Source organism: Phascolarctos cinereus, unplaced genomic scaffold, assembly GCF_003287225.1.
Source record: "Phascolarctos cinereus isolate Bilbo 61053 unplaced genomic scaffold, phaCin_HiC Scaffold_3;HRSCAF=262, whole genome shotgun sequence".
NCBI lineage: Eukaryota > Metazoa > Chordata > Mammalia > Diprotodontia > Phascolarctidae > Phascolarctos > Phascolarctos cinereus.
The window spans coordinates 153,384,439-153,409,352 of NW_027555736.1; the positions used below are offsets into that span (position 1 = coordinate 153,384,439).

The following is a 24,914-nucleotide window of genomic DNA, read 5'->3' on the forward strand; positions in this document are numbered from 1 at the left end:
CACAAACACACACGTGCTAAATAAGATTTCAGCTTCATCTTGATGCATAGGAATTTAGGTATATAGCAGACATTCAGAACAAAAGTTTAAAAGCTGGAGAGAGAAAATGCATACAATTTCTCATGCCCAGGAGTCCAAAAATCTATAAAGTTTGACTTGTTGGATCTCATTGGATTGGGGAACTTCCATTATGGAAACTCACACAGCCAATGAAGAAAACTGTTGTTTTTAACTTGTCTTAAAGAATTGTCTGGGAGCACCAAGAGGTTAAGTGACTTCTTGTTCACAGTCAGTACATGGAAAAGTTAGGACTTGAACCAGTTCTTCTAGCTACCTATTTCTGCTGCCTTTGGTGTTGCTCTGCATATAAACTCTATCCTCATCACACAGTAACCTCATCAGGTCTCAGAAAGGAAGTCATGTTGCACGTACTTGCCCTCCTATTGCTGGGTTGGCCTTTCTTCAAGGGCAGAACAGAGTATTTTGGTGACTTGTTGCTTTTATTTCAATAAAAAAGAAGCAGAATGGCTAAGAGTAAAGCTAAACTATTGAGGGAAGAAAAAAGATGATCTGGTCATCAGTGAAAAATAAAGAGAAAAATTCATAGTCTTAAAACCATCCTTTTCCAATGCAAATGCTAATTAACCAAAGGCCACAGAACCAGACTAAAGCCATAGATTCATTGTTTCAGAAGAAGGACTAAGCCCTAGAGGCAAAAACTAGAATGGTTGGGGAGTTTCCAACCATGGATACTCAGTCTCCTCCATCCTTGCTGACACAGTCAGTTATCCAAAAAACTCTTTTAGCTGGATCATTAAGTCCCCAATTCATCTAGATAATTAGTGTGTGTGGGAGTCACAGACTGCACTTGGCAAAAGAACCAGCCCCAGCGAATTCCTCCAGAAGTTCCCTGAACCAAAAGAGAAAGAGGAGGGGTTCACTCTCATTAGATTAACTCCATTTGGATGATCCAATAGATTATCTAAAGAGCTGCATGTCAACCAATTCAAACATCTTTGAGGCATTTCATGCATTATTTTGGAACACTTGGACAGTTCATTGAGTGGCAGTCATGGCCACTGACTGTTGATTTTATACCAAATTTCTTTTACTGAATACTAAGTTAATTTGTGCAGAAAATTATAATAGAATTCTTTCAGCTGCTGGAAAAAAAAACCAGTAAAAATAACAAAGAAGGGACTTAAGGGAGATAAGACTTCTGCTTTTGTTGCACAAAAGAAGCCAGATCAAACTTCAAGATATCCTGAAGTAATAAAGAAATGTTTGGAAGCAACAAAATCCTTCAAGAGAGAGCAAGTTCAGATGGCAGAGTAGAGACAGCAACCTAGTTGAATCAACATTCCCCTCCAAACAACTATAAAATCATGCCTCAAATTAAACTTTGGAATGATGGAGCCAACAAAAGGTCTGGATGACACATTTTCCCAGCCTAAGAAAATTTAGGAGAGTTCTGTGACAGTGATGGAGGCCTGTAGAGAGCATACACACATGTACTACAGCAACAGCAGAAGGATCAGCAGTAGCTTCAGTTCTCAGCCCAGAGATGGGAAGGAGGGGCCAGATAACTACTCAGAAACAGATTACAAGAGACCTTTTGTTGGCCATAGGTACAACTGGCACTACATAGTTCTGGGTTGCAGTTCCAGGTGGAAAGGAGCAGTTGTGGTGACTCTCAAGAGAACAGGGTCCCTGGTCACAGTTTCAGAACAAAGAGGAGCACTAGTACTTGCAGCTGCAGGGGAACAGGACTCTTTCCTGGGTAAGTACCAGAGCACAGATAAGGAGAGCAGTGATTCTACCTCTCCCTGGTTCATATCACCATGGAATCACCAAAAACTTGCAGACCCCTAGAACTAGCTCTGAAAACAGCAGCACAAAAAAGTCTGATATTTGGGACAGTACCTCCCCATCCCCAGATGAGCAGAACCCAATTTTAACATAAAATCCAAAGTGAAGAAATAGACTAGAAAAAAATAAGAAAACAACACCAATGAAAACAAAAAAGAACTTAACCATTATAGGACACTATGGTGGTAGGGAAGACAAAGATATGAACTCAGAAGTAGACAATAATGTGAAAACATCTACAAACAAAGCCTCAAAGAAAAATGATAATTGGATACAAGTCCAACAAGAATCCTGGAAGCATTCAAGAAAGAGATAAGACTGGTAGCAGAAAAATTGGGAAAATAAATGAGTGATGCAAGAAAATTATGAAAAGAGACTTACTAGCTTGGTAAAAGAGGCACCTTAAAAAATAGAATTGGCCTAATAGTAAAAGAGGCACCAAAATTCACTGAAGAAAAGAACTCCTTAAAAAGCAGAATAGGCTAAATGGAAAAAGAAGTATAGAAACTCACTGAAGAAAATAATTCCTTAAAAATTAGAACTAGGCAAGTAGAAGCTAATGATTCCATGAGACATTAAGAAATAAAGTCAAAAGCATGAAAAAAAATAGAAGAAAATATGAAATACGTCACCAGAAAAACAACTAACCTGGAAAATAGATTGAGGAGAAGTAATTCAAGAATAACTGGAATACTTGAAAGTCCTAATTTTTAAAAAAGAGCCTAGATATCATCTTTCAAGAAATTATGGAGGAAAACTATCTCAATATCTTAGATCCAGAGAATAAAATAGAAATTGGAAGAATCCACCAATCACTCCCTGCAAGAGATCCCAAAATGAAAACCCTCAGGAATATTGTAGCCAAATTTCATAGCTCCAAGGTGGAAGGAAAATATTATAAGCAACCAGAAAGAAACCATTCAAATATCATGAAGCCACAGTCAGGACCACACAAGATTTAGCAGATTCCACATTAAAAGAACCGAGGACTTGAATTATGATATTCCAAAAGGCAAAGAAGGTAGAATTACAACCTAGAATAACTTACCCCACAAACTATTATCTCTCAGGCAGAAAAAGAAGGAATATTTAATGAAATAGAGGACTTTTAAGCGTTCCTGATTAAAAGAGCTGTATAGAAAATTCACCATTCAAATACAAGATTCAAGAGAAGCATAAAAAGGTAAACTTGAAAGAATAATCATAAGTGACTAACTAAAGTTAAACTGTTTACATTCCAAATTGGGAGATGATGTATGTTACTCCTATGAACTTTATTATTTTTCGGGCAATTAAAAGGAGTTTACATAGAGGGCATGAGTATTAATTGATTGTTAATTGAATGATCTCCCCAAAAAAGGAAGGCATGAGAAAGAGGATTGCTCTGGGAGAAGGGGGAAGGGAGACATAGAAGGGAAAACTTTTCTCACATAAAAGAGGAATGTAAGGAAAAGCTTTTACAGTGGAGGGGAAAATGGATGGGGTCAGTGCTTGAACCTCACTCTCATTAGAATTGGTTCAAAGAGGGAATATATATATGCACACTCAGTTGTGTATAGAAATCTATCTTACCCAATAAGGAAATAAGAGAGGAAGGGGATAAGAGTAAAGGGGAGGAATGATAAAAGGGAGGCTGGATTAAGGAAGGCAGTGGTTAGAAATAAAATGGACTTTTGAGTATGGACAGGATGAAAAGAGAGAGAAGAAGAAACAGAGGCCCTGTCACTGGGATGGAGAGAAATACACAATAATCATAATTGTGAATGTGAACAGGATTAGCTCACTTGTAAACTGGAATTGGGTAGTAGTATGAATTAGAAGCAAGAATCCAACAATATGTTGCTTATAAGAAGCATACTTGAAACAGAAAGACACACACAGAATTAAAATAGGAGGCTACAGCAGAATCTAATACACTTCAGCTGATGTAAAAAAGGCAGGGGTAGCAATCACAAAAAAAAAGCAAAAACAAAAATATACATAATTAAAAGAGATAATCAAGGAAATTGCATTTCACTAAAAAGGTACCATAGACAATGAAGTAATATCAAAACATTTTCCAGCAAGTTTCTCTGATAAAGGCTTCATTTCTCAAATATATACAGAGTATGGAATGGAGTCAAATTTGTAAAAATAAGAGCCATTCTCCAATTGATAAATGGTTTAAGGATATAAACAGGCAATTTTCAGAAGAAGAAATCAAAGTTAACCAGAGTCAAATGGAAAAATGCTCTTAATCTCTATTGATTAGAGAAAGGCAAATTAAAATAACTCTGAGGTACCACTTTATACCTATCAGAAATGACAAATGCTGGAGGGGATGCAGAAAAATAGGTACACAAACGAATTGCTGATGGAGTAGTGAATTGGTCCAACCATTCTGGAGAACAATTTGGAACTATGCCCAAAGGGCCATGAGACTGTGTACACACTTTGATTTAGCAATACCACTACTAGGTCTGGACCCCAAAGATATTTTAAAAGGGGGGGGATGGGGGACTAATTGTACAAAATATTTATAGCAGCTCTTTTTACGGTGACAAAGAATTGGACATTAATGAGATGCCTATCAATTGGGGAATGGTTGAACAAGTTGTGGTATATGATTGTAATGGAATACTATTGTTCTATAAGAAATGAAGAGAGGATGACTTCAGAAGAACCTGGAAAACTTATATCAACTGATGCAAAGTGGAAGCAGGAGAACATTGTGCATAGTAACAACAATATTGTATGATAATCAACTGTGAAAGACTCAGCTATTCTCGTAATACAATGATCGAAGACAATTCCAAAGGACTCATGATGAAAAATGCTACCTACCTCCAGAGAAAGAACTTGTAGAGTCTGAATGAAGATCGAGGCATATTATTTTTTACTTTATTTTTTTCATGTTTTTTTCTTGGTCTTTGTTTTCTTTAACAACATGACTAATATGGAAATGTACATTGTATGATTATACACGTATAACCTATATAAAATTGCTTGCTGCTTCAAGGACAGGGAAGGGCGGAGGGAGGCAGAGAGGGAATTTGGAACTCAAATTTTTAAAAAAATGAATGTTAAAAATTATTTTACATGTAATTAGTAAAGAGAAAATATTCAAAAAATTTAAATAAAATACACAGAAAAAAAGCAGAAGCAGAAAGGTAGACACACATAAGCAAGTCAATTTTGTTATTACCATGTTAAATTTAAAACTTTAAAGAAACTATGTAACAGAAGTTCACAGTTTTATATGCTAGCAATCCTTCTTTGCTGTTCTTTGTATATTTAACTATTCATATTGGTTAATGTTTGCCAAGTTCATAATAAAAAATTAAACATTTTTAAAAAGAAAGTGCAAGTTAATGAAGCAGCTTTATAGATACACTTAGGTTATGTTCCATGTTCCCTAAAATAATAATAATAATAATAATAATAATAATAATAATAATAATAATAATAATAATAATAATTTGAGTCTCTTGATTTGCTTGACCAGGAGAGTTAATCTTTTGCTAACAATCACAAGTCTTTTTAAAAAAAGTTTAAAAAAGCAAGTTGTTTTTTCCCAATTCAGCTATTAATTTCTCTTATTTAAAAGTCAATTAATGCAGTTAAAGGAATTTGCGCATGTAGTGACCCCTTCACATTGATTTGGAAAAAGCACTGGATTTAGAGTTACAAGACACAGGTTCAAATCCTGGCTCAGACACTTACTACCTAAGTGACTTTGGACAAGTCACTTCCTAACTTTGGACTCAAATGCTCTGATCTACAAAATGAGGGGACTAGATTAGATAACCTATAAATTCCCTTGAAGTTTTTAAATCTATGATCCTATGAGTTGGAAAAATAAATAAACGAAGTAGAATCTCATCAAACAACTATTTATTTAATCATTTATTTTTATATTTGATTATATTTCATTAATTTAGATTTGTTTTCAGACAAGTTTGTGTGTTGTCATGTTAGACCTTTGGGGCAAGTGACATGCAGACATGCATTAACAACAATACTGGTGAAGGGACTTTAGTATTGGCCATCTTTAAATATGGGGTTGATACTTAAGTTGTTTGGGATACTTCAAATGTTGTTTTACTGGAAAGTTGATGAAATGACTAGATCCCTCCCAGACCTAAAAAGTCCCATCCCTTCCAGCCCTAAAAAGGTCTATGATTCTACATGTCAGACTAACTGATAGGATAAACTTCATCATCATTGTATTACAGATAGGAAACTGCAGATAACAATACTGATTATAACAATGATACAACTGTCCAGTGCGGGTTAAATGATGTTATGGGATTAGCACCCCAAAGTCCCACCAAAGCCAACAGACTTCTGCCCCATATATTTCCCACATAGCAAGCATTATAGGATTAAAACCAGTGCTAGGTTAAGCAAAATCTTTAGACACAGCCTCAACAAAATTTGGCGCTGACATCAAGATCCCAATGGTGCAGATGATGGTGAAGACTGAAAAAGCCATCAGGCATAGGCGATCCACCACACAGGCTGCAAACTTCCACTCATTGCAAACAGCTTCCTCCTCGTCCTGGTCACGGAATCGGTTGGCAATGTAGCGGACCTCCTCCAAGATCTTAGCCAGGTCTGGGTCCCCCTCAGAGGTGTGCCCACTGTGAAGGAGATTCTCCTCCTCAGTGGGAGAACAAGTCATCCTTCCACAGATGACCCCAGAGTCACTAGCAGGCATGCAATGCGTCCCCTCCAGGCCACGGAAGCCAATATACAGCATGTTTCCATTACTAGTCGGTTGCCCTGACATGGCATTGAGCTCCACGCTGGTCAGGCTACATCGGTGCTGCTTGTGCTGGCAGGCAGGGCGGACCTTGTCCTCTCCTGGTCGTTTCATCCTCAGAAACCAGGCACACCAATTCAGAAGGATGATTCTGGTCTAGGAAAGATATGCAGAGTGCATTAGGATCTGAGTCCTTTTTGCATGCTGGGAATGGAGCAAAAACAACCTGAACTTGAAAGGCAGACTTATTGAAACAAATCTGTCAATATATGTTCCCAAGTGAAATTTCCTGGAATATAATGGAGGGGAGAAAAAGAGTGTACTTCCAAGTCAAACACGCATTTCATTAATTCTACAGGGAAACAGAATCTAATCTCTCCTATGCCCTATTGGTTTTATATACTTGATCAGGGATGACAGGCCATGACTGCTGAGCCAGTTGAGAGAAATGAATGAAAATCAACACACAATATTAGCCTTGACGCAACAATTTTTCTCTGAGAAAGCCAGTAGTCTAGCAAAGAGCTGGCACAAGCTGTCTTAAAGAAGACATCTGGCTGAGGAAACACGTAGGATGTGATATTTCTGAAATGAAACTGAGGCTGTTTAATTTCAGGATAGGTTTATCAGACAGAGGTAGTGTGATCTAGGGGGTAGTGAGCTGGCCTCAAAGACAAAAAGACTTGCGTTCAAGTCCCTACCTCCAACATACTTGGCTGTGTACCTCCGGCCAAATCATTTAATTTCTTAGTGCTCTGGTCAACTTTCTAACATATATTGCAGATAAGATGCTGACCTGCACTGGTAAAGAGAATTTTCTCATCTGGGAGTTTCTTCTATAAACAAAATCAGAGGTGTAGTACCTATCCCTATTCTATGTACAGAGCACTATGAGATACTAAGGATTAACTATGACCTGGTCCCTATGCCTATGGTAGAATTCCTATGTAATGGAAGAAAGTTGAAGTTGCTTATCTCAAAAGAGATAACATATATAAAATGTATTTATTCTGCACATATGATCATAGATCTAGATAGCTGAAAGGCCCAACAGAGGTCATCTAGTCCAACCTTTTCAATTTACAAGTGAGTAAACTAAGGCCCATGGAGGTTAAGTGACTTCCTCAAAGTTACATGGGAAATAAGTATCAGAGGTGAGACTTGAATCCAGATCCTCTGATTCCAGAGTATACGGAGCTCTTGGTGAGGGAAATCCTTCCACCAATTCAGATTGACGTTTGTTTTTGAACTTAAAGTCTTGGAGCGTTGCCTAGGGCACTTGGGAGGTGAAATTTTTATCCAGGAGCGCACAGACAGTATGTGTTAGAAGCGACGGAGGAACCTAGATCTTACTGCCTCTGAAGGCCAGGTCACCTAACTTCTGAGTGCTGTAAGCTAGTCATGACAAACTCAGATAGAAATAGGGACCACTAAACTGTATGTAAGGATCCCTGTGGGCCACAAATCAACTTAAAAAACCACACGTGGGTCTTTCTTCTTTATTAACACATCAGCCCATTAAAGTCAAATAGGAACTATATTTTAATCTGGTTTGAGGCCACATGTGGGAGTGTTATGGGCTATGTGTATGGCACCTCTTCGGAGGCAATTCAGATTATGACCTAAATTGCAGACAAGGTGCCAAACTGCATCAGTAAAGGGAATTTCCTTATTCAAGCATCCCCTATGCCACTGAAATTGCAGGTCCAGTCCCTGTCATCATCATCATCAGCAGCAGCAGCAGCAGCAGCAGCAGCAGCAGCAGCAGCAGCAGCAGCAGATGTTTGTATTCTCAATGACCAAAAAAGGAAGATTCTAACTGAACAAAAACTATACTTTTCAGGGACTAGTCAGTAAAAACAGATGTGGATAGTCTGTGAGTGAAATAGGTAAATCTTTTTACAACAAAGGTTTTATTTAAAGGGGAGGTGGGGATGAGGAACAAATAAATGCTTATTAATTGAAAAAATAAAATTTAACTTTAAAAAATGAGGTGGTTGGGCTAAAAAAAAATGAAGGGAGGATCCCAAACAATGAATAATCCAGATAATTTAGCTTTAAAAAACTCTTGCCTAACTTATCTAATATATTGAGAGAAAAGGGATATTTTCAAATAGTTATCAGATAACTGTTTTAATTGTCCATATTACTTTGTGAGTATAGACAAAGCTTTATTCAGCAACTGAATACCTTTGTTTCTTATCTGAGCTACAGCTAGGAAGATGTAAATCCTGGATATGCAGCACATTCACCACTGGTAATTACTTTTATGACATCTTATCAAAGATAATTTCAATAAATAGCTCTCAAGAAGAGCAAAGAAAAGAGACAGAAGTAGAGAGAAGAGACAGAAAGGAAAGGGGAGGGAGAGAGGAGAAGAAGAGAAGGAAGGAAATGAGTAAAGAAAAGCTCTAGATTGGTTTCATCCTGGGCAAACCTTTAATCTTCAACTTATTAACTTTCATTCTCTTGTTTCATAGCAATCCCAGAAAAAGGGCGAAGAAGCTCAGATGCTTCCATTCAAATCCAGGCTTCCTAAATCCACCAAAATCAGATTTCAAAAGCTAATCCAAATGTTTCTCTTTCATACTCATAATCTAAATATCCTACATTTATGGTAAAATTTCCCTTAAGCTCAGCTAGTTTGTTAGGATTTCAGAATGTTTACTTAAGAGTAGATTTTGGTCTTGAAATAGAGTCTTCCGACAGTATTACCAAATCAGATGACTTAGTCCTACCTTAGTTTTCTCCATATATAAGACTGCAGTGGTGGTGGTGGAAGGGGGATGTTCATATTTTATAATTCACTTTCCACATTAAGAGAAATAATGAAGATTCTAGCTGAGCAAAAACTTTGCATTTTTGATTCACCAGTTAGTCAAAAAACAGATTTGGATGACCTGTGAGTGAAAATGGGTCAGTCTTTTTAAGACAGGAGCTCTATTCTGAAGTGAAGGCAAGAGCCCATCTCTGAAAACAGTAATGAATTAAAATATGGAGGCATATTCTCCAAAGGCTGATGGATTTTTGATTCATGGTTTCATTAGGGAAAAGGCAGAGATTTCTTAGTGGGGAAACTCCCTCAACCAGTAAACATCAGGTCCTACACATCTGCAACATCATCTCAGAGAGTTGCCAGAAGGCACCCAGATGTTAAGTGACTGGCTCATTGGTCACATAGCCAGTATGTGTCAAAGTCAGAAGTTACACCCATATCTTTCTGACCCCAAGGCCAGCCCTCTATCCACTCTGTCATGCTACCTCTCCATTTGTGAGGAGGTTTAAAAAAATTGCTATGTATTCCTCTGGGATGTCTCTAGGTAGTAGAGCGGATGGTTCATATCTCATGAATGTGTGTATTTATTTTCCCTTTGTCTCTCCTATTAGAATGTAAGCTCCTCAAGGACAAGAGCTGTTTTTACCTTTCTTGTATTCCTGGAACTTAGCAAAATAAGTAAGCCCCAGATAAATGTTTACTAACTGCCTCCCAGAAAGCTCTTGGTCATCATTTTGGCCATGCCAACACCTAGACAAAGACACTCCTGTGTGCATATAGTAATTCACCTAGCACCAGAATAAAGTATACCCTGAACACCTGATGGAGTGTGAAGGAATCTTTCCTCTTCCTTCCTGCTTAGAGTCCACACACTCCCTGAAATGAGGGTCAGTCAATCTCAAAAGGATTCGAACAGCTGATTTTATTTTGAATTCCATGAACTAACTCACTGGCTTTCAAAGCTAAAGCATCTCAACAGGCGAGGTTATCCTCCTGACACTTATCAAATGCTGCTTATGTTCTGTAGTGTTGGCTTACTGGGTTATAGTCTAGCTTCTTTCTGTGCAAATGTCACATAATATTATAGCATCCCACAACAGCATCTTCAAATAACAGATCACTGCAACTGTTCCCTTGGATGCTATTATGTTTCCAATAAGAAAATAAACAGAACCGTGCACCAGATAAAGCAACAGACCTTTGTCTCTGAGTTTAGTGTTTCAGTAGCAGTTCACTACAGTTTCAATATGTACTTGTGCCTGGATCTGAACAACAAACGTATGTTATAAATCAAGGTTTTGCTGGACAGCCTTATTGGGTTGGTGAAATATAAATGAGTCATTATCCTAGGTCCTAGTGTCCTAATCCCATCATTTTCACATGAATTGTGTGTATAACAACCCACTGGTATGGTTTGTGGATTTTGGAGCCAGAGGGCCTGGGTTTGAATGTTACTTCTGCTACTTACTATCTGTGTGGCTTTGGACTAGTCACTTCCACTCTTTTGGCCTCAGTTTCCTCATTTGAAAAGTGAGGAATCTGGACTCTCAGGTCCCTTTCAGCTGTAAAATCTGTGACGCTATTCATTAAGTATTTCATACAGTATGAGAGGTCCAGTGGGGGATACCAATAAAGTATGAGATGTGCCCTCAAAAAGCTTAAAAATCTTCTTGGGGATCCAAGACTCATATACAAGAAATAATTAAAGAATTAGGCAATGTGCTACAAGAAAGACTTGTGGTTTCATCAGCATCTTAAACTCCCGGTATGAAAATTCCTTCCACTAACACAAATCACCACCTGCTATAATTTAGTAAAGTTCTAAGGATTTCCAAATCTCTTGCGCACACAGGGGTTAGTGACCTGCCCAGAGTCTACTAGTAAGTATCAGAGGTGGGACAGGATCCCAGGTCTTCCTGATTCAATGCTTGACTCAACCTATTATGCCACCCTACTTCTAGCAAATATATTGTGAAGTTTTCCAATCTGAGATATAGACAGTAATAATGACATATAATGGAAGTTCGAAGATGTCTGTTGGGAGTATTCATGAAGGAGGAGGGCTTTGAGAAAGAGACATGGATAGGATGAGGTAGATGAAGCAGGGCAGTGAGAACACTGTGGAGACATGGGATGTAAAGCAGGGGTTCTTCACCTTTCTGTATTCTGGACCCCTTTAGCAGTTAGTTGGCGCCTCTTGAGCCCATCTCAAAATAATGTTTTTAAAAGCATAAATTAAAATACATAGAATGTACAAAGAAAATCAGTTTGTTGAAATTTGTTGTTATTCAGTTGTTTCCCAGTCATGTTCAACTCTTTGTGACCCCATTTGGGGCAAAGATACTGCAGTGGTTTGCCATTTCCTTCTCCAGCTCATTTTACAGATAAGGAAACTGAGGCAAAAAGGGTTAAGTGACTTGCCCAGGGTCACAGAGCAAGTAAGTGTGTGAGGCTATAGCTGGACTCAGGATGATGAGTCTTCTTGACTCCAGGCCTAGAGCTCTACCCACTATACCACCTATCTGCCCCCAGTTTATTGAAATACAGTTATCAAAATATTTTTTAAAGAAGCTCACAGACCCCAGGATAATAAATCCTGATCTAGAATGAACCTCAGAGGCCACCTAGCCTAACCCTCTCAACTTACAAATGAGGAAACTGAGGTTCAGAAATGTTTATGTCACACAGAAGAGAAGTATCTGAAGTGGAATTTGAACCCAGTTCCTCTGATTCTAGAAACAATGCCTTTCTCACTTTACTGCAATGCCTCTTCAGGTAGGGAAGAACAATATGAATCACCACAGGGAAATGGCAGTGAATAAGACATATTTCCAAGGGAGTGAGGAGACTAGTCTAAATAGAGTAGAAGTTAGGGTAGGGTCAAGTACATGTTTGTATATTGCAAGAAAGGGGGGGTTAGAGACAGAAAGAGAAAGAGAGAGAGAGAGAGATGCACAGATAACATACATAGAGATATAGAAAGACAGACAGATAGGTAAGATAGATAGATAGATAGATAGATAGATAGATAGATAGATAGATAGATAGATAAACAGACAGATAGACAGATAGGATGGAGAGATGGATGGACGGACAGATGGATGGATGGATGGATGGATGGATGGATGGATGGATGGATGGATGGATGGATAGATGGATGGATAGACAAATAAATAGATAAATTAAAGAATAAATAAAATAACAATAATTTGTTAGGACAATAGGCTTCTTGTACTTGTGTCTGATCTTGGGCGGGCATGGGGAATGCATATTCTCCACCTCATCAGGCTGGTATCCTTGTTCATCCTCATCTAAGTGCAAATGCACGTGTAAATGGAGTGTGGAGGGCACTAAGGAGCATAGTTTGATTGAAGTGGAGTGGCAGCATTAACCTCTAGAGCAGGACAATAGTGGTACAAACTACATTATAGGAATTTGACAGGAAATGAAACCCCAATTGAGAAAAATTGGTTAATGAGGCTTTTGGAATTCAGGACCAGACCTAAAACATAAGATCCTAGGGATGATTAAGGTCCTCACTGTGATGTCTGCCTGCCATAGCAGTTTCTATAACCTCATTAAAAGCTGCCCACCAAGCTTAGCATAGAATATTTAGTTGCGTAATAGAATAAGGAGCATTTTCATTTGCTAACAAAGAAAAAGGCATTAAACACCTATCACTGACACACACGCACAAGAAAAATGAAAAAATAAATAACTTAAAAAGCACATACATTTAATTAAAGTATATCTCAAACTGCAAACAGTTTTTACAATTTTTAAAAAGAGACTGATAAAAAAAAAACTAGGCAGGATGGAGCAAGGGAAGGAATCAGCCCTATCTGTCAGCAAACATGTTTATGTGGGCTTTGCTTTCAGAAGGCAAGACTAGCCTTTTTTCTCAAATTGTTTTTCAGATGTCACTAGAAGGGTTCTGGGGCCCTAAAATCAGTCCAAGGGATCTTGCAACTGTGTTGAGGTTACTAGGGATGGAAGGACTTTGCTCTGAATCATGGCTGCTTCAGAGACAGCCACCTCTACCCCAGAACAATCTCAGAGTTTTAGCTCAGAGCCAAAGAGAGATATAGGAAGCCATCTGGAAGAAATACTAGGGTCTAGCAGTATAGTGAGCTATATCATGTGTAAGTACCAGAGAAGGAACCAGAAGATAGTGAATTATTGAAGAACGGGGCGGAGGTTGGATTTTGAGAGTTGTTCCAATCAATCAATAAGCATTTATTATTAAACACCTACCATGTGCCAATACTAGGTTAGGTGTTGAAGATACAAAAAAAAAAAAGTGGACATCTCTGCCCTCAGGGAGCTTGCAATCTAGTCAAGGAAGACAAGATATATGAATATGAAAGAATACATATATATGAAAATACATATGAAAGAAAAGATGATTCTGAGAGGAAAGGCACTAGCAGCTAGGGACAGGGATCAGAAAAGGCTTTGTGTAGATAGTAGAGCTTGAACTAAGCCTCAAAAGAAACTAAAGAGGCAGGGGTGAGGAAAGAGTGCTTTCCAGGCATGGGGAATCATCAGAGCAAAGTCATAGGGATAAGAAATCAATTGGGATGTATGAAGAATAGTAGGAAGATCAATTTGATTAGATTGTAGTGTGCATAGAGTGGGGCAGGGGTGGTTTGCAATATGGCTAGGAAGACAGGAAAGGGAAAGGTTATAAGGGGCTTTAAATGCCAAAAATATAGAGGTAATAGTCACTACAGCTTAATGAGTAGGGAAGTGACCAAATTACCACTAGGTAGACTCGGAATAGCTGAATGTTGAGAGGACTTCAAAGGAAAACAAGGCAGTTCACATCCTCCCCTTTTCTCCCAACCCGCTTCTCCCATTCTATAGATTTCAAGAAACTAAGAAGCAAATTTATGAGGACTAGACCGAAATAAAAGCCCCTGAAGCAAGCCCTCAAAGTGTATTGGAGCTCCCAAGAGTATGACCAAAACAACCCAGATTGCTGAGGTTTTCCCAGACATGGAGCACTACCCAGAGCTTCCATGAGGAAGGTGTACTATATAAGGTATTACTATAATATAATGAGATAAATTTTTTTTCTTAATAGTAGAACTTAGACATCCAAATTGAAGTTGTCCCCTTATTCAAAATGTTCAAAGTTCATCTCGTTACAATGTTCAAAGTAGTCACCTTGGGAAGCCATATACTTATTCCATTGAGTTTGCTCTTGTTTGACAGAGTTTTGTAATTCCTATTATGGAATCACCTTCAAAGCCTATGATATATTTGGGGAATGCTTTCATAGGTGGCAAATCTCCAAGCCATTAGAATAAATTTGATTTTTGGAAACACAAAAAGTCATTAAGTACCAGGTAAGTGATCAAATTGAACAATACCATCTCAATGTTTGGTTAAAGTAAAAATAAAACTAAAACCCAACAATGAGGTATGACTATGGAGTCATGAGGCTGTCTTACTTGTGTGGTTGTCATCACTATGCTAGCTCCAAAGAACACTCCAAAACTGAGCTCCCCAAAACATGTTTTAATGTTTGGGGCAATGATAACATTGTTGGAATAGTATAATACAGCATTTGGATCTAGAAGGGACCTTAAAGTTCATCTAACTCAACCTCTTAGTTTTACAAATGAGGAATCTAAGACCCAAGTTCAGCAACTTGCCCAAGGTCACAGAGCAAGTTAGTGACAGAGCTGAGACTCTTAACTATGACCTCCTGATTTTGAGGTCCCCATTCACTGGGCGGGGGGGTCTCTTAACAAAGCTTGGATGGCCACTTGACTGGTATGTTGTACAAAAGATGCTTGTTCCAATGCAAGTTAGACAAGATGGCAATGGAGAACCCTTCCAACTCTGAAATTCTCTAATTTCTGAGTAAGAACCTATGTGAGATTTACTATACTTTATCTGGACTGGGATACTGAAAATACACTGAGAGTGGGAGAACAAAGAGGAAAAGGGATATACAAATGGGTGAACAGAATGTCTAACCCACTGCTAGGCATATACCCTAAAGAGACAAAAAATAGAAAGGTCTCATATACACTAAAATATTTAGAGCAGAACTCTTTGTAGTAACAAAGAATTGGAAACCAAGTAGATGTCCATCAGTTGGAAAATGGCTAAATATACCATGGTACATGAATGTAATACAAGATCATTGCATTGTAAACAATGGTAAACGTGAAAAATATAGAGAAGCAAACCCTTATGACCTCTTGTGTGGAGTGTTACAATAGCCTCCTAAATGTTCTCTGCCCTCATATCTCACATCTCTCCCATCACCCTTCACACAGCTGACAAAGGGATATTTCTAAAATGCAGGGATGACCATGTCATTCTCCTACCCAACATGAATTTCAGTTGCTCCCTATTGCCACTCAGATCAAATACAAGGGCTTCTCTTTAGTTTTTAATGTCCTTCAAAACCTCTCCTTATGCTGCCTTTCCAACCTTATTTTATAGATTGCTCCCCTTTTTTGAGCAGTCTATGGTCTAGCCAAGACCTGCTTAGCTTGTTGCTGTTTCTCACACAAAAGACATTGCATTTCTGCCCCTTTGGACTGATGGTCTCCCATGCCTGGAATGAATTCCCATCCCTGGAATCCTCTTGCTTCCTTCAAAACTCTATTCAAGTGACATCTACCTCAGAGGGTCTTATTCTGGGGTCTGTAACTTTGTTTTTCTAACACTTTGATAACTGCATTTCAATATAATTAGTTTCCTTTGTGATCCTATATGTTTCATTTTATGCACTTAAAAACATTTTTTCTGAAAAGGGGTACACAGGTTTCACTCAACTGCCAAAGGGGTCCATGAGCCAGAAAAGGTTAAGAATCTCTGCTCTACATAGAGCCTTTCCTAATCCCCCCAGCTGCTAATGCCTCCCTGAAATTCACCTCGTATTTATTTTGTCTCTATCTTGTAAATATTTATATGTGTCCAGGTTTATCCTTTAAAAGAATGTAAGCTCCTTGAAGGCACAGTTTTTGTAACCCCAGTGCCTAGCATACTGTAAGTACTTAATAAATATTTGCCAACTGATCAGTTGATTGGAAACATATAAACAGGCACAAAATGAAGTGAGGAGAACCAGAAAACTCAACGTACACAACAATGTAAAAGGAAAGAACAATAAACAACAATAAAAACTGAACACCAATTGTAATGACAAAGCTCGGCTCCTAAGCATAGATACAACATTGTACCTCTCTCCCTTGTTTACAGCAGTAGGGGACTATGGGTGCTGAATACAGCATACACCAGCATAATTAGCTGTTGTGTTGTTTAGTTTTGTTGAAATGTCTTTTCCCTTTCTTTCTTTTTTCTCTTTGTTAAAAGGGATGGCTCTCTGAGTGTGGCAGTGGGGAGAAATATATTGGGAATGAAAGGGAGGTAAAAACAAATGATATCAACAAAAATGTTTAAGGATGGTCAAGGTCACATTTGAATGTTCACGGAAGCAACTAATTTAGACAGATAGGTAGGAACTAGGAACTTAGTCTAAAAGCAAAATACTCCAGAGCATGGAGATAGTCTGTGGGGAGAAAGGATAGGAAAATAATTTAGCATTGAGGGTGGAAGAGTGAAGAATGCAGAGCTTCAACCTAAAGCAATATCCTTTGAGGAAGAAGCAGACAGATCACATTCCCTCTTTTCTCAGTTGTATATTAATTGTATCAGCAGGCCCAGGCCTATAGCTTCCCTCCCTGCCAAAAAATTAATCTGACAAATAACATTCCTTCAAATGCAGGCATTCTGGCCTATTTATGGCTTTTTTTTTAAACTCTTCATAATCAGAGCTTGAATAATTAAATCAAATAGAGAAATATAGGTAGGTCCTCTCAGATAGACAGAATGCAAATGTGGTTTTGAAAGTGCTCATATGCTACCAGTATGTTTTTAAGGAGAAATCTGTCTTTAAATCCAGGTTTCAGGAGTTCTGACTTACCCACTTTGGCATTTTCCCTCCATCAGGATCATGGTGGTGATATTGCAAAACAATGACTGTTACCACAACAGAAAAACCAACAATGATCATCGTGCTGGCAAAATACTGAGCTGCAGAGAGAACAGAACCATTTAGCCATAGAGAGTCATCATCATAATTCTTCAGTGAGTATCTGCACCAACAATAAAGAGAAAAGCTGAACTGCACTGTTTTCATTTGCTGCAAGTAATCCCAATTTGTTGGAAGAAGAGTTCTGAGGAGCAATGATCTTCCTAAGTGCCATGCCCCTGGCAGGCAGGAGATGACACAGCACCTGACATTTGTCTATACTGAGGCTAGCCCTGTTTGTAGAGCCCAGTTAGTCAGGGGCCTGCAGGGAAAATAGATCTAATGAATGAAAAGAACACTGGACTTGGCATCAGAAGACCTGGTGTCAAAACCTACTCTACTACTCATTAATTGCATGACTTCTGGCAAGTCACTTAACCTCTCTGAAATGGAATTTCCTCATCTATTAAAATGGGAATAATAATTTTCAAACTAATACTAATTTATATCATACTTTATAAATACTATGTAATTTGATCCTCACAACAAACCTCATTTACAGATGAGAAAATTAAGGCTAAATGATCTGCTCAGGGTCATGCAGGTAGTGTCTAAGACCTAGGACTTTCTGATTCCAGGACCATCACTCTATCCACTTCTCCACCTACTCACCTTCAGTATTCTCATGTGTAAAATGGGGATAATAATTGTACCTACCTCACAGAGGAACAACTCAGATAACATGCTGAAGCATTTTACAAACCTCAGAGCACTATGTAAATGCTAGCTATCATTACCATTATTATATTATTAGCTACCTCACAGTACTGATGTGATTAGTTGAAATGAGAACTTACGTAAGCATAAGTTTTTATTAATATTATTATTATCACCACTATTATTGCATAATTTGGGAATTTTCTTAAGGAGAAGGGGACATGAAGAGTACTTGGTAGATATCAGCCTGGCAATCATTATAGAAAAAAATATTTGAAGTACAGAAGTGAGAAGACAAGGAAGTGAAGGAGGTGGAAAGAATATAAAATAACAAAACCTATTTGGCAGCATTACAATGTAGAGCAGTGGAAACGAGACAGAATGGGGAGTCAGTGGACCTGAGTTCTAGCTCTGTCATTTTCTACATAGTGATATATGGGAAACCACTTCTGATTTTCAGTTTCCTCATCTATAAAATAATAAGAGGGCTGGACTAAATAACCTCTAAAGTCCCTTCCAGCTGTAACTCTAAGCTCCAACTTACCCAAGTTTGAGCCTATAACCAAATAGCCCACTCCTTCTATAGTTACTTAGCAACTAGGTAGCACAGTGGATAGAGTGCTGGGCCTGGAATCAGAAAGACTCATCTTCTTGAGTTCAAATCTGGCCTCAGATACTTACTAGGCACTGTGACCCTGGGCAAGTCATTTAACCCTGTTTGCCTCAGTTCCTCATTTGTAAAATGAGCTAGAGAAGGAAATGGTGAACCACTCCAGTATCTCTGCCAAAAAAAAAAAACCCAAATAGAGTCACAAAGAGTGGGACACGACTGAAAAAATGACTGAATAACAATCTAAAGTTAAAGCCTATTAAGAAATCAAGTTGAAAAACACTGCAGGACTAATTTCACAAAAGTGGCAGATTTCACTTTATAGTTCTATTAGATCTTTTTCTCCATGTCCATAAAGTACAAAGGAAAACACAAAGGATCTATGTCTTCATCAGCTTTGGTAACTCTCATAACTATGATTTGGTAGAGAAGTCCGAGGAAGCTTCCTGGAACATACAGGAACAAAGTGGCTTGCCCAAAGTCACATAGCTAACGAGTGTCAGGGCGCAGGAAACTCAGTGTTTCTCTTGAGTCCAAACCCAGAACTCCAGAACCCAGTCCACTATGAGGCACTGCGCCCCCATCCAAAAAGCATAATCCTCCCAAGCCCTCCTATTAGCTGGTATATCCTGGACAATGGAGAATTCCATTCCATCTGTATCTCCCTAACTGACCTCTTGCATTTTTTTGCCTTACCGATTAATGGCACTGAATCAGACGTCGCAGGCATGATTTCGGCCACAAGCAGCATGAAGACAGTGAGAGACAGTAAAACCGTTATCCCTAGAGCAAAAAAACAGTGCAGATTTAGGGAAGAAGAGGGGAGAAGTTTTTCCAAGAACTGACATTATCCGTCATTTAGAATATCTGCTCCTGTGACATCGATGTGACCCTGGACAAGCCACCGACTCTCTCTGAGTTTCAGATTCCTCACCTACAAAAAATGAGAATGATAAAATCTGCATTCCCTACTTCTTGAGGTTACTGTGAAGGTACTGCTTTTGAAACCTTAAAGTGTACATGAAAAAATTCAAGCTATTTTCCTTCTTTATTTACTTCACTGGGAATCTCTCCAATTTCCTTCTTTGTTATATGGCCATAAAGACCCTCCAGTGTTTGAAAACGACCTGGCAAGTGACTTATCACTGGACTCAATTCTCCAAAGGGACTAAATCACTCCCTGGAAGCAAGTTATATCCTCTGGGGACACAGTTACTCTTTCAGGCCAGGAGAGGATAATTTAAAAGCATTGTTGCTGCTATACTTGAATGTTAGAATTTAAATTTATAGTTCCAAGACATCCCAAGTCTATAAAAATTCCTCTAACAAAAAAAAAATGCCAGTATGAAGAAAATTCTATCATAACCAAGACATTTTGATGCCCCAGCTAATGGTCCATAGTAAGAGACTTCCATTGATCTAGTTAAACTTAGCTCTATACAACTATTTTCTGCTATCTTGTGATTTTAACAAATTTGCTTTATGCTAGAGATTCTTTATATTTTTGTGTCATGAACACTTGATAATCTGGTGGAGCTGATGTACTCCTCAGGACAATGCTTTTAAATGCATAAAATAAAATATATAGGATTATAAAGGAAATCTATTATATCGGAATACAGTCTCTTCCTGGGAGTGCACAGTTTAATGGGGGAGACAATGTGCAAACAACACTGTATAAACAGGATATACAAAGGTTGAATTGGAAATAATCAACAGAGGAAAGGCACTAGAATTAAGGGGGATCAAGGAAGGCTTCCTGGAGAAGGTGGGATTTTAACTGGAACTTGAAAGAAACCAGGGAAGCTAGGAGGCAGAGATGAGGAGAGAGAGCATTCCAGGCATGCGGAACAAAGAAAATGCTTGGAGTCAGGAGATGCAGTGTCCCCCGTTCTATAAAAATGACCTGCATTCAAGTTCTTTGCTCTGCTCCCTGGGCCACCTTGGACAAGTCACTGATACTCTTCATTTGTAAAACAAAGACTTTGATTAATTTGTTTATGAGTTTTCTTCTGGTTCTCAAGTCTCCTCAAATATCTCCCTCAAGCCTATTAGAAAAACTCACCTAAGGTTGAAAACCACTCTGCAAAAATAACAATAATCCTTCAACACTTTTAAGAGCCTGTGATTTTGTCAGTGTGGTTCCTCATTCCATCCATACAGATTGCAACCTGTACACTTTAGCAGACAGTGAATTGCTATAGCCAAGAAATTAATCTCCCCGTGGTTCACTTGGAGATGAACCTGTCTGAATTTAGCAAGGCTGGTGCTGGGATGACGAGCACACAGTTTGTCCCTGGGCCACACTCAAAGTCTTTCCAGACTAGTAGGATCTGCTAGAATTTTCGCTTCTCTAACACTGACCCCGAGAATTCAGGGTTATTTTTGCACCACCGAGAGGCCTTGGAGAAGGGTCAGAACATGGGTTTTGGTCTGAAACTGTGATTTTATTAGTGTAGAGAACTCTCAGTGAAGAAACTCCTCCTCCCAATGAAGATCAGCACCTTCTCTGTGACCTACAGTCTTAGAAAGTTGAGTGGGAGCCCTGAAGGGTTAAGCAACCTTACCCAGGATGACAAGGTCAGTACTGGTTTTTTTATAGTTTGGCCATTTCAGCTGCATCCCTAGAAGCAATACTCAAACTCAAGTTTATGACCCTGAGATAAGCTTTCTATATGTAATAGAATAAAAATACATGTTTTAAACAAACCAACCATCCCAGGAGCGTGTCCAAGATAAAGTGCAGGTCTAACTGTATTGGGACACCTCCTTGAGAGTAAATGGCAATTTGCTATGAAAATGCTTTCTCCTCTTTGTCACAGCAATCAAAGCACTTCTAACTTCTTAATTCTGTACCCATTTCCTTTCTGATTACCAAGTAGTGAAGAAAAGGACATTTGATTGGCTACAATTAATTCATTTATGTAATTAACAAGTATTTATTATTATGGGCTAGGGATTGTGCTAAGACCAAGTCAAAAACAATAAACAAACTGTCCTATCCTCAAGAAGCTATGATTCTATGGGGGGGGGGGAAGAATAGAGGATGGGAGGGGGGTTGAGAAGGACAACATGTATCCTGATCAATAAATGCAAAATATGTACAAAATAAATTTAAAGTGAAGAGTATACTAGCAACTGGGAGGATATAGGAGGTGATACTTGCAAGGATCCTTAAAAGAAACTAGGGTTCTAAAAGGTGGTTGTGAGGAACAAGTGAATTTTCAGGCATGGCGGACAGCCTATACAAAGGCAGGAAGACAGAAGATGGAAGATGATACATGAGAAACACAATTGGAGGCCAGTATCATACAGCCTGAGGAGCACTGGAATAGGACACAAAGTCAAAAGCACTATTGCTTCTCTACCTCCTCTCTCAATGTTCAGTGCCTCCGAGGGTGTTTATTTCCATTCCGGTGTGGCCTGGAGAAGGGGTCTAGAACAGGACCATACCTTTAACCATTCAGTAGTACCTGTTGAGGAGTTCACAGTTTTCTGGCAGATACGGCATCTAATCAATGTCCTTGTGGTAGTGAAGCATGAGCAACGGGCCCCTCAGACCACAAGCGTCACTGCTGTGGAAGGTATGCCATAATCAATTAGCACAACAGTATTTGGGGTTGTTTTTATGGTTCAAATAGTGAACTCTCTCTTAATTTAGACAAAGCAGTATGCGGCCTCTTTTCTGACCAGCAGGAGTCCTACATCCGTGACAAAGCTATTATCCCCTCGTTGATGACGTTTCCTTGGGTTAAGAATCCCCCCCTTCCAACCTATTCATGGTATTTACCAAGTGATATTTTCTCTCCGGAGTCTGCAGGAAGCAAAAACACTAATAGGGCCAGTGCAGAGATCAGCACGCACGGGATGAGAAGATTAAGGCCGTAATAGAGCGTCCTGCGTCTCATGGTCACAGTGAATGTTACATCTGGGTACGGTTCTTTACAGCAATCATAAAATCTCTCACTCCTCTTTCCAGGAATTTCTAGGTAGAAAAGAAGGAAAAATAATAAATTACTAAAAATCCTTTTGTGTTATTTCTAACACCTGATCTTATTTTTTTAAGTCTTATTCTTGAGAAAAAGCATTTATTTCTAATCCTACTTTTTTCTCTTTTAGGTACACTTTAAAAATCTAGAAATAAAAACAAGAGCAACAGATTGGTAGAGTCCAAAAAATTCATTTTTCTGTGTTGCTACTACCCCAGTCCAAACCTCACTAACTACACTTCGTTATTTGTACTTAATCTTAAATTTTAGTTCCTTTAATTCATATCTGCACACCATCAACCACATTTATAAGCTGTTGCTGTCATTCCCGTTAATAATACTCTGCATCTTTTCTAAATTGGAGAGTTGGTTTTTGAGGAGAAAAAAAATTGCAAATGAATGAAGAGGAATAATTCCATCAGATATCTGGATGAGGGCCAGATACCTATTAATCTTACAATTTCTAATAGTTTTGGGGAAAGGCAAAAACCAAAGAAGTAAAAATAGCACAGACATTTCAAAGCTCAAAAGAAAAGTGCTTGTGTCCTTTCAATTACAACTTCTTGGCTTTGCCACTCACTTTGTGACTAATTTGCTTACTCTTATCTGGCCTCAGTTTCCTCATCTGTAAAATGAGGGGGTTGAACTAGATAACATTTAGAGTTTCTTCCAAATCTAGAGCTATGGTCCTGTGATTCTCTATTCTAATCTTACTTCCTATCCTCTACAAGCAGTAGAAAGTGGAAAATGAATGACATATACATGCTTTTGTACTCCAGTGGATTTACGTTGTAAGTAGTAACTTAGAGGGCTTATTTAGCTTTGGGGGAAATAGAAAATCATATCTAAAACTGAATTTCCTCCCTTAATTCACTTCCATTTTCAACTTTCCATTTTCTGTTAACACATCATTGCCATTCTAAGATTTCCCAGGCTTACAATCCTTTAATTTTAACTTCCTTTTCTTCTTCATTCTGCCTCCTCCCCTCCTCCAACCCTGTCCTTATCTAATGAGTCACCAAATTCTTTCTTCTTTCTTCCTTCCTTCCTTCCTTCCAGAATCTAGCCTTTCCTCTTTATTTCCAAATTCATCACCCTAGTTCAAGTCCTTATCCCATCACACCTGGGTAAGCAGTGTGGTAGAGTAGGAAGAATATTGGATTTATTTCAAGATGAACTGATTTTGAATCCAGCTCTGCTACTTACTACCTTTATGACCTTGGGCAAGTAATTTCTTCTCTCTGGGCCTTAGTTTCTCCTTTGTAAAATCAGAGAATTGGATCATTATAAGATGACTTCTGAGGTCCCTTCCAGCTCTAAATCAGTGATGGCTATAAAAGCCCCTAGCCACTCACCAAACCCCAACTCCCTCCTCACTCTGTCCTGTACACCTCTAACACAACAATCATTTAATATAACATTTTTGTCCTTTTACCTATTTGCATAAATGCCTATAGTAGCTCTCACTTGTCCATCAGATCGAAACCAAATTCCTCCACCTACCATTTAGGACCTCAGAAACTGATGCCACCTCATGGGAAGACAGTATGGTATTGTGTAGAATATTGGACTTGGTTTCAGGTCAAATCCTATCTCACTTACTAGCTGTACGACCCTAGGCAAGTCTCTTAAAATCCCCAATACTGTTTCTTCATCTATAAAATTAACAGATTGGGTTTAAAGATCTCTAAGGTCTTTTCTAGCTCTAAATCTATGATCCTATGAGCTATCCGAGCTGATGTCAAACTACCAATCAGCCAACATTTCTTAAGAGTCCACTATGTGTCAGGCATTGTGCTAAGCTCCTAACATGGCTCCTCTGTTCCAGTCCCTTACATTCAGCCTGTTCATTCCCACCTTTCTGGCTTTGCTCCTTCTGTTCCCTATCACGAAATAGCTTTCTTCTTCCTCTCATGTAGTCAAATTCTAAACTTCCAGCTCCAGATTTGCCTCCAACCTTCCATAATTAAATCTACCTCATGACAATCCTTCCTCGACCACATAGTTACATAACTCATAGTATGACTTGAAAATGTTTTCTAGTTTTTTCATGTCTGTTGATTAGTTGGTAAGATTCCAGTTCATTCAAAGAATTTATTAAGCACCTACTTTGCACCAGACATTAGGATAGGGGCTAGAGACCCAAAGATCAAAGCTAAAGAGTCCTTGCTTTCAGTGAGGAGGAAGAGGGAGAGCTTTGTTGTTAGTCATGT

At 38.6% G+C, this 24,914-nt stretch overlaps 1 protein-coding gene across 1 annotated transcript in view; it reads right to left on the minus strand.

Annotated features, from left to right (window-relative positions):
* Nucleotides 1–491: 491 nt before the first annotated feature.
* CHRNA7 (cholinergic receptor nicotinic alpha 7 subunit) overlaps nucleotides 492–24,914 on the minus strand; it is a 171,300-nt gene continuing 146,877 nt past the window's right edge. Inside the window, exons 7-10 of the mRNA XM_020982020.2 lie at nucleotides 22,503–22,697; nucleotides 19,409–19,495; nucleotides 17,338–17,447; nucleotides 492–6,769 (exon numbers count right to left, since the gene is read on the minus strand). Of these exons, the coding sequence (XP_020837679.1) occupies nucleotides 6,251–6,769; nucleotides 17,338–17,447; nucleotides 19,409–19,495; nucleotides 22,503–22,697 (911 nt within the window). The 3' untranslated portion in view covers nucleotides 492–6,250. The remainder of the gene's footprint in view (nucleotides 6,770–17,337; nucleotides 17,448–19,408; nucleotides 19,496–22,502; nucleotides 22,698–24,914) is intronic.